This window comes from Cinclus cinclus, chromosome 8, assembly GCF_963662255.1.
Source record: "Cinclus cinclus chromosome 8, bCinCin1.1, whole genome shotgun sequence".
Taxonomy (NCBI): domain Eukaryota; kingdom Metazoa; phylum Chordata; class Aves; order Passeriformes; family Cinclidae; genus Cinclus; species Cinclus cinclus.
The window spans coordinates 12,078,839-12,088,587 of record NC_085053.1 but is presented as its reverse complement, the minus strand read 5'-3'; the positions used below and the strand labels follow the sequence as shown (position 1 = coordinate 12,088,587).

Here is a 9,749-nt window from a genome sequence, read left to right as displayed (position 1 = left end):
TAAAGAAAACTGCATCAGCTTGGTGGAAGTTCCTGGTAGAGATGATGATGGTACAGCTTTACTAACATGAAGTTTGTGGTAGTCAGTGCAGCCTGAGAAAGCAATTGCAGTCACCTCGTCATCTATATTCTATGTATTTTTTCTGAACAGGATAATCAGCAGGACAGGTTTAGTGCTGCCTCCCCTCGAGCTTCTCCATCCCACATCTCCCTCTCCAATTCTGCTTCCCCACAACTCTCCTTTCCCTTCATTGTCGGGCATACCTCTCATTCTCATTCAAAGCAGCCCAACCCTCACCCTTTTGTTGACACGGTGCCACCTGTCAAGGCAGAGACTGCAACGTGACAGACTTGGATAGGTGGAAGAGTGGGAAGATCTCTTCAATCTGGGAACAGCTCATTGCAGCAGGAGTACTGTACCAGAGCAGAAGACACCTTCACCTTGAAAATACCTTCTGAGCCGTCACCTGCATAAAGAAATCTGTGATTCCCAATATCTGCAATATTACCTTTGGCTTTGTTTCTTTTTTGCTGTTTCAGAAAGGAGGAAGTGAAGAAATGTCTGCCAATTTAAAGTACCTTTCCTTGGGCATCCTGGTTTTTCAGACCACAAGTTTAGTGTTGACCATGCGCTACTCTCGGACACTGAAAGAAGAAGGACCTCGTTACTTATCCTCTACTGCAGTAGTTATTGCTGAACTTCTGAAGATTTTGGCCTGTGTTCTGTTAGTCTACAAAGACAGCAGTATGTGTCAAATTTTGCACCAAGTAATTTTCCTAATCAATATGCTGTATTGTAGTGGCAACTGCAAAGCAGCCATGTGAGTACAGGCATACAACAAAGCGTTTCCCTTCTCCTTGTGTCAGAAATAGTCTTGGAAAGACAATAATAATATTGCATATTTGCTTAAGAGAATGTGTATACTGAGGAGTGCAGGAATGAATTTTATGCTAACATCTCAAAGTTTGTGTTTGCTCAGGCATTTTAAGAAATCTGTACATAGAAGTAGGAAAAAAATAAAAAGCTTTAAGTGTGTCCAAAGCATGAATGATAATTTAGAAACTTGTGATAAACATCAGATGCAGAAGGGAAGAAGCAATTTCATTGTTACAGGAAGAATCATAGTTTTAAGCTACAAAAAAGAAAACTATATTCACATTTGCTCCAGTTCTTATTTTGTGCGTTTAAAACTGAATTTATCTGGTTTCTGTTTGATTTTCAACAGCTTAAAAATGTCATTGTCTATGCATAAATATTGATGACTCTATAGGATTTCAAAAATGTGGTCTTGAGGTGCTACTCCTTGATATATTATCTTAAATTATTGATACAGTTTCAATAAGTTTAACTCAAAGTATTTTGAATAATTGTTTTCATTCTGATATTACAGGCTGCAGGAACTTGCAGCCATATTTCCTTAATATACAAGGCCTGTGGAAGTCAAACAAACATAGATGGTATTTTCAGGTCTTGGTGTAGTGATAGCTATAAAAAGGGGCAACAGTTTAAGAACAGAACATTGCTGTTCTCTTTTTTTCCACTCGTTTCCTTTTAGTGAATGTCTCTTTTTTTACTGTTTCTTTGGGTAGAATGCAATTTACGGACTCTGAACAGAGTGCTACATGATGAAATCCTTAACAAACCCATGGAAACTCTTAAACTTGCTATTCCTTCAGGAATTTACACTCTTCAGAACAACTTGCTATATGTAGCATTGTCAAACCTAGATGCAGCCACATACCAGGTACTGCATATTTGGAATTCTGTGTAAGTTTCAAAAAAAACCCCATAAATTGTGGCATAGTAGCAGTAATTGTTCCTGGTTCTTCTAGGTTACATATCAACTGAAAATTCTCACCACAGCACTGTTTTCTGTGTCCATGTTGAGCAAGAAACTGGGTGTATACCAGTGGCTGTCACTAGTAATATTGATGACAGGAGTGGCATTCGTGCAGGTAAATATCAGCAGGTGGCTTGTGGGGTTTTAATGTGTTTATTCAAGAAACATGGATTTCTATACTGATTATCCAGCTTTCTGATTCTACCAGCTGCACACGAGCACCAGAGTATAGTCAGGAGCTACGAATCACAGCTGGCCAGGTCTGGAGGACACCAGAAATGGTTCAAAGGCAGAAGATAACACCTCCTTTGCAACCCAGTGCTGTACTGTAGAATGTGACAGGGCCTCTGGAGCAACCTGCAAGTAATAATGATAGCAATTTTTATTAGCAACTTTTTTCAGGCATTAGGAATTCACAGATCTTCTCTGCCAGTACAGGCTGTGTTCATTTTGTCATATGGATTCAGCATGGCAAATTTACATTGGACTATTTCAAAAAGCAAATTTGGCCTCAGTTCTAAATAGTGCAGGTACCAGAATTCATAGTTTTCAGAGGGGAGGATCATGGGATAAAAAAATATTCTAAGAATTTTTAGCAATTTTAGTATATCCTAGACATTTTTATTTTTTTATCCTAGACTTCTTTTTTAAATTTAATGATTTAGAAAAAGATATGGTGATTAAATTAAATAATGAAAAATGAGAACAAAACACCATGACAGTATTTAAGACTCCTCAGAAAGTTTTTGTCCATGGCATTACCTTTTATTCAGTTAGGCTTAGGCACATTGCAAGATTTAACTGTTCTGCACAATCACCAGAGAGGGGCATATGAAAAAGACAGTTCATTCTACCCTAAAGACAGCTGGTGTAAGTAGTTTTTCTAACTGTGTTTATATTTGTAAGGTAAACAACTGTTGGTAGGCACAAGTTGGTGGCAGAAAAAGATCATGATAAGTCACACTGGGATTCAAAAACAATTCTTGCTTATAAAGTATAAATCCTGCAGCTGTTTTAATTGATGAGTATTCTCTCAGTTCAGGCACAATTTTACTCCTTAAAAATATGTAGAAAAAAATTGTAGCTTTGCAGTCCTTTAAAAGTATTTATGGTGCAAAATACAGAACTTTACAAGTATGTGATTGTCTGTATTTAATAACTTACTGGTGGTGGAAAACAAATTTGCATTTTGTAGATGCTCATGACTTGATTTCATCAGTGAATTTTGTGTAACTGTTTTTACATCCAGTGGCCTTCAGACTCTCAAGCAACACCTGCTAAGGAGCACTCAGCAGGATCACAGTTTGTAGGCCTGATTGCAGTTCTCATAGCGTGTTTTTCTAGTGGATTTGCTGGGGTTTATTTTGAGAAAATTTTAAAGGAAACTAAGCAGTCTGTGTGGATCAGGAACATTCAGCTTGGTAAGTTTTCATTTTAATCATCTGATAAAGATATTGCATTCTGAAGCATTAAGATAATTATGCAACATAAATGTATAAATAAAAAATACCACCAACATTTTAGTAATGCTGCATATATGTTATTTTAAAACCAAAAGTCAAACATTTGTGCAGAAACTGTCAATTGAATTTTTTTTTACTATTTTTATAGGATATAAGATGTAAGGATATAAGAATATTAAAATCTATTTCCAAGTCAGTGTTTTGTTTTAAAATTAATGTATTTTTTTCTCTTGTGCCTGGGTAGGCAGCTTTATTATTAAAAGTGCAAGCTATAAAATCTGCTTTGTGAATAAAGTTGAGGTAGTTAATTACTGTTATTTCAGCACAAAAGGTCAGTTTCTTTTAGTTTTGTGCATAATCGCTGGGGAGAGGCACTTGCAAAAGGCCAATTCATCTTAACTATTAAAAGAGCTGTACATACTGTGTACTTATCAATGAGAAACTACCTTTTATTCCCAAAGCAGTCTTGGATCTTCCAAACCCTAGATATTAAAGGCAGCAGAGTTGATCTGTGTTCCTGAGTGTGTTTTCCTTCCCTTTGAAGTAATCTTGGCCAGTTTAGAGGGTTGGAAACATATCAACAATATCTTTTTTTTTTTTTCCTGTTACAGAGACAAAGACTTTTGCCTTGGTTTCTCCAATAGAATCCTTCTAGTCTTCACTGTAGGCAATAACTATTTATGGCATATTTGAATGAAAGCATTGAGTCGAATTTGACCTTCCCACTACCTTAGAATGGACTAGGGATCAAATCCACAGTGTAAACTTAAGTCATGAGCTGATTTAGTGGCTCAGAACTGTGTACCGAATCTGGTAGAATGTAGTGCAGTACTGTAAGAACAGGAGGTGGTGTGATTTATTTTGTAGTTAGTTAGTTGGTCAATAAGCAGTCTTTTTTCCATTATTTTCCTATTATTGTGTTTTAATTATAAGTGGTTTCCTTTAAAAAGGCAGAAGTTAATTTTGAATACATTATAACATTTTTTACATGACCGTAATATTTTGAAACCTGAGTATAGTGGAAGGAATCAAAAGCTTTCCTTATTATCTGCTTGTATTTATGGAAACTGTGTGTATTCAAACTAAGTTTCCTGAACAGGGTGTAGAGAATACATCAGGAAACATAATGTTAGGGAATTTTGGGGTGAGAGAAGGGTTGCTGGCTGGGGATCAGTCCAGGATTTAAGCTGTTTTGTGTGGAGCTGCAATATAAAATCCATTGCCAAGGAAAGCCAATTATTGTTATTACTCTCAGTTTACATGCTAAAAGTGCTTTCATGTGCAACAGATATCTGAAATAATTTCCAGTAAGAATCCATAATTGTTGAAAAATCCATAATGTCTTCTAAAATATTGTTCAGATTTTTCTTCAGAGCACAGAAATATGTATACTTAGTTTGATAGTTGGCCTGGTCATATATTGAATATACCAGTAATTGCTTTATGAGACAAGGAGATCAGAACAGACTGTGTCTAAATTCTGACTCTTCAAGGTTATGAATGACTAGGACACTGATATATGAAGACATTAATGTCTGATTATAGTGAGAATCAGATCATCTGAGTTCTGTATTTACTTTTGTAGTGAACTTAATCTGCCTCAATAGGAAGTTCAGTAGAATGTTGTTTATTATTGAGGTTGTTCTCTGTTCAAAAATAATGTCATATTTCATAAAGTATTTAGAAACTAAATGCATAAATGCAGTTAAATGGTATGAAATACATACAAAAGTAAATACAGCTTTTACAATACAGCTTTCACAAAATGTGTAAAATGTTAAATCACATTTTCAAAAATGGTGTCTTCCTTCTGCAAGTGCAAGGCAGTTACCCACTTCAGACATTGTATTATTCAGGACCAAGGCATTCATAAGCAAGAGCTCTGAAATAGGGCTTTTCTTAAAATACAAACAAAAATCCCAGATGTCCGACCAGGTTTTCATTTTCATATCCCAGAGAATTAGTAAAACTATAGAAAATAATGGGAAAATAAATTAGAATTGTTTTAAAAATCAGTGTTTAATGCACACCAATGTCATAATAATGATGCATGAATAGATGACTGTATTTCTCTGTTTTAGCAGATCAATTGGAAAATACAAGTAAATGGTTTCATCTGAATGAAGCCTAAATTTTTAATTCTGCCTACAAAAATAATTATTTCTTGTCAAACAGAAGGTGTTATTTTGTTTAAAACAATTCTGCCTTTTTCAGGTGCTGAGAAATGTGATGAAAATTACCTTTTCCCAGAGAAAGAGTAGAAAAAAGTGTTGCTCCTTTCCTGCTCAGGACTGGAGCAGACCTCAGTCACAGAGTAGCTGCGTACATTACATCATGCTTGAGGAATTAGGAAAAGCTTCCCAGTTGATAGAAGAATGCTGGACTCACCGAATTAGAAACTCCACGGTCTCACCTCAGATTCAGATTTTGACATTAAGTCTCTACTAGTAAACATTCATTGTGTTTGAGACTGGCTCAGGATAATCCCATTTCAAAGATCCTTGTCTGAATTGGCAGACTGCTAATTGCTGCTCCTGCTATGCCAGAGACCTCCTCCTCCACTGTTTTCCCTGTTTTTCTCTCCAGGTTATAGGGTGACTTCAGCCTTCAGTCAGGACTAGTTTCAGGAAAACTGAAATTGCATTTAAGTGAATTTTGCTATATGCCATAAACAAAAACCATTCCAGTAGAAAGCAATGGAAGATAAGTATATAAGGATATTATAATGGAAACAATCAAAATTTGTTTCAGGTGTGGAGAATAGCTTTTAAAAGAGAACAGCAAACTGATTGCATTTGGATGTGATGGTATTGCAAGTGACAGTCCAATTTTAAAATCAGAAATACAGAGCAGCCTTTAAGGATGAGGAACCCATTTGCATGTTTTTCACCTGAAGCTTTAAAACCAATCTTGTACTTTCAGGATTTTTTGGTAGCATATTTGGACTGATGGGTGTTTACATTTATGATGGAGAGCAACTGTCAAAGAATGGATTTTTTCAAGGATACAATAAACTTACTTGGGTGGTGGTGGTTCTGCAGGTGAGACCTTGTGTTGCATATTTCTGTGAAGGCACTCTGAGATTTATTTACTCTTCTATAAAAAACTGCGGAAACTAATGGGTGTCAATGAAGCTACTGAGAATTCTATAATCAAGCCTGATCTATCATTATTAGCATAAACCTCTAAATGAAAGTCTGGAAAATATATAGCAAGTATGTGATTAAGTATTATGCAAATTGAAAGCATGTGAGCATTATTTTTTTGTGATGTTTAAAATTATCTCTCTATATGCCCTTCCTTGTGTGGCTAAAAATGTACAGTACAAGCATTTCCACTCATTGAATGGTGGTAAATGTCATCAACAATTTCTTTAATGGGGAAAGAACAACTCCTCCAATATTTGTTTTCAACAGTACATATCTCTAATATAAAATAAATGTATTGCTCCTCCACATAGACAAAAGTTTTACCTAAAGTAGGTGCATGGTGTTAAAATAGATGCTCTTAGTCAAATTATCAGTTTTTGAATCCAAACCTCGCTATTTTTCCAGGCACTTGGAGGGTTGGTGATTGCTGCTGTTATAAAATATGCGGACAACATTTTAAAGGGATTTGCAACTTCTCTCTCTATTATACTGTCAACGCTGATCTCCTATTTCTGGCTGCAGGATTTTGTCCCTACCAGGTAAGAATTATTTTCTATGTATACTAAAAAAACCCGAATAGTTGAAAACTTACTGCTTACCAGATATAACTGCGAAAATCAATAAAAAACCAAATCCCGTCCAAGCCACAGTTTCAGAATGTTTAGGTCCAGCTTGCACATTAAACTTGAGCCTCATCCCGTAGCTAACGGGGGCTCTTTGAGAGGGGCGAGGAGCCGCTGGCTCGGGGCTGCGCGGGGGCCGCGCTCCCTGCGGCTGCTGCCGCCGCTGTTCGGGCCGGGCGCGCCCCCTGCGGCCCCGCGCGGGCACTGCACCCCGGGACCAGGGGCTGCCACTGTCCCGTGTCCCTCACTGCACCCCGGGACCAGGGGCTGCCACTGTCCTGTGTCCCTCACTGCACCCCGGGACCAGGGGCTGCCACTGTCCCGTGTCCCTCACTGCACCCCGGGACCAGGGGCTGCCACTGTCCCGTGTCCCTCACTGCACCCCGGGACCAGGGGCTGCCGCTGTCCCCTGTGAGGGACATCCCCTCTGCCTTTCATTGCCAGCCCCGCAGGCTCTATCACGGGTCGCTGCAGTCAGGCACCCGTGAAGTGACGCTGCAGCACTGAGTTGCCCAAGGGCACTCAGAAGCCCGAAGGCAGAGCTGTTGCTAAAGGCAGTGCCACGTTTAGTAGTGAGAACAGACGAGAAGGAAAGAGACTTGCTTGCTCCGTTCTTCTAGGCCCTGTATAGTGTGCTGATGCTTTGGGATCAGACTGTGGTGGTTCTGTGTGCCACAGGTTTTGTACATGGGTATAGAATGCTTTGAGAACACTGTGTCTTGGGAGTGCATATTTCTCTATAGAGTGTAGAATTAATAATCCCACTTCTAGATATAGGAATAGGATTTTGCTTATTACTGACCAATACTCCTAGCATATGTTGCATGTACTCATTACATTAAAATATTATGAATAGTATTTACAACTTTTGTATCTGGTACAAATAAGCATCTTTTTTATCTGAAAATATATATTTGCAATACTGTGGTCCCTTCTATCCCTACCCATTCTGTGATTCTGTATTATCAGGGCTTTACTTAAACATTCAAAAAAGGAAATGGAGTAGCTGTTTAGGCTTAAGAAGTGGAAGACATTGAACTTAAATTACAAGTAGATTATATTTATCCCATTAAAAAAAATGTAGAAAATGTTTTAAGAATTTCTGTGCGCTCAAATGGAAAATTAATAAGTAACTTAACAGCTACTGCAAACATGTTGAAAATTAAATAGAGCCAAGTAGCAGTATGTAGAACTCGAAGCCATCCCATTTAATGAAACCCAATTAATTTGAGTTAATCAATCTTTAGTACCTAGCTTATGCTAACAATGCATTTGAACTGAAACTGTGTAATTGTTTCTGTCACATCAACAAACAGTTTTGATTGGGGTAATAGATGTAAAGTACTTAAATGCTTGAATGTGTTGCATGTGTTGAATGTGTTCCATGTCCCAAAATAGGCTGTATTCTCTGAAGGATTATCATGTCATATGCCACAGGTTTTTTTAACATTTGATTCAGAAGATGAAATTGTTGATGTTGTCATATCTGTGAGATGATCCTTTTCTAAAAGGTGTTACTGATTGCTGGCTTCAGTTATTTTTTATCAGACTTTAACTATCAAAACAACCTGAAATGCCAAAATGTCGCAATAGAAAAGATGCCTATATTGTGTTTTCAGGAGACAAATATTTCTGTATCTGCCAAAAATTAGATTATACTGACTTGCAGACTGGTTCTTGGGCAGCAATAATTTGTTTTGACATAAGCTTTGGACTTCAAAGCAAGCACAGTTCCAACAACATGATTTATGTAGTATGTTGAGAATGGGTGGCTAACAGCAGTAGCTGCTTTTCTTCTGTTTTTACTTCCATTTTGCACACATCTTTAGGTAAAAGTTGAAGAAAAAAATAATTGATCTGATTGCTTTCAATATTTGTTACATGAAAGTGTAATTTTAATTTTCAGAATATGTTAATATAATGATACATTGATACGTAGTTACAAGTTTCTTACCTCAACAACTTTCTGCATCCCTCTAAAATAATACCTACAAATTATTTTTCTCTATAAATTTGACAAATATAATTTATCTTCCTGTTTTCCTCATGGAAGAATGTCTTTTCTTTTGTTTGTATTGCATAAATAAATTTGCATCAACTAAAACAAACTTTTTTTTCATCCCTATTCTATCCAGTGTCTTTTTCCTCGGAGCCATCCTTGTAATAGCAGCTACTTTTCTATACGGTTATGATCCCAAACCTGCAGGAAATCCCATTAAGGCATAGCAGACTTCCTCATCAACCTGCTCCTCAAGATCATGCACTGGGGGCCTTGCTAGCACTGGCGTGTGGGAAGTGTCACTGTGCACTGCAAGGGAAGGAGGACTGCCCTGAATGTATTGAAGAAATGCTGATGAGCAGTTCTGAGCAGCCAGAGGGGCTACAGGTGGAGGGTGATGCTGTCTGTAACTGATGGGGGGGGGAAATGTCAGGGGAATGCCCAGTGCAACTTGCTAATAAAAACTTGAAAGGAACCAAAAGTTTCCAAGAAACTACAATTAGGAATGTTTACAGGTTTGACTGAGATTGCATCAAAAAGAATTACTTTATTGACTGCTGCAGAAATATGTCCTATGCACTCTTTGAAAGAGCACACGACAACATTATCAGATTGTATGTTTTTGCGATTCGATTCTATTTAATCTTAGTAAATATGTTTTTAACTGTTTGTCTA

At 37.4% G+C, this 9,749-nt stretch overlaps 1 protein-coding gene across 2 annotated transcripts; it reads left to right on the top strand.

The window, feature by feature from the left end:
• Window positions 1-542: 542 nt before the first annotated feature.
• SLC35A3 (solute carrier family 35 member A3) lies at window positions 543-9,395 on the top strand. Of its 2 annotated transcripts, XM_062497405.1 has the most exons (7): window positions 543-744; window positions 1,590-1,744; window positions 1,833-1,955; window positions 3,090-3,261; window positions 6,226-6,344; window positions 6,858-6,991; window positions 9,211-9,395. In XM_062497405.1, exons 1-7 carry the CDS (start codon window positions 558-560, stop codon window positions 9,299-9,301), a joined length of 981 nt encoding a protein of 326 aa, XP_062353389.1. In that variant the 5' UTR covers window positions 543-557; the 3' UTR covers window positions 9,302-9,395. The 2 variants fall into 2 exon arrangements, with proteins under 2 accessions (XP_062353389.1, XP_062353390.1); XM_062497406.1 differs by lacking the exons at window positions 6,226-6,344; window positions 6,858-6,991 and having other exon boundaries at window positions 558-744; window positions 9,211-9,239.
• Window positions 9,396-9,749: the final 354 nt, after the last annotated feature.

What these genes read in the sequence shown, in the direction of transcription:
- SLC35A3 (XM_062497405.1), top strand. Translation starts at nt 558, where the DNA reads ATGTCTGCCAATTTAAAGTACCTTTCCTTGGGCATCCTGGTTTTTCAG. An exon ending in GTTAGTCTACAAAGACAGCA is followed by an intron (nt 745 to 1,589) that starts GTATGTGTCAAA and finishes TTCTTTGGGTAG; the next exon opens with AATGCAATTTACGGACTCTG. An exon ending in CAGGATTTTGTCCCTACCAG is followed by an intron (nt 6,992 to 9,210) that starts GTAAGAATTATT and finishes TATTCTATCCAG; the next exon opens with TGTCTTTTTCCTCGGAGCCA.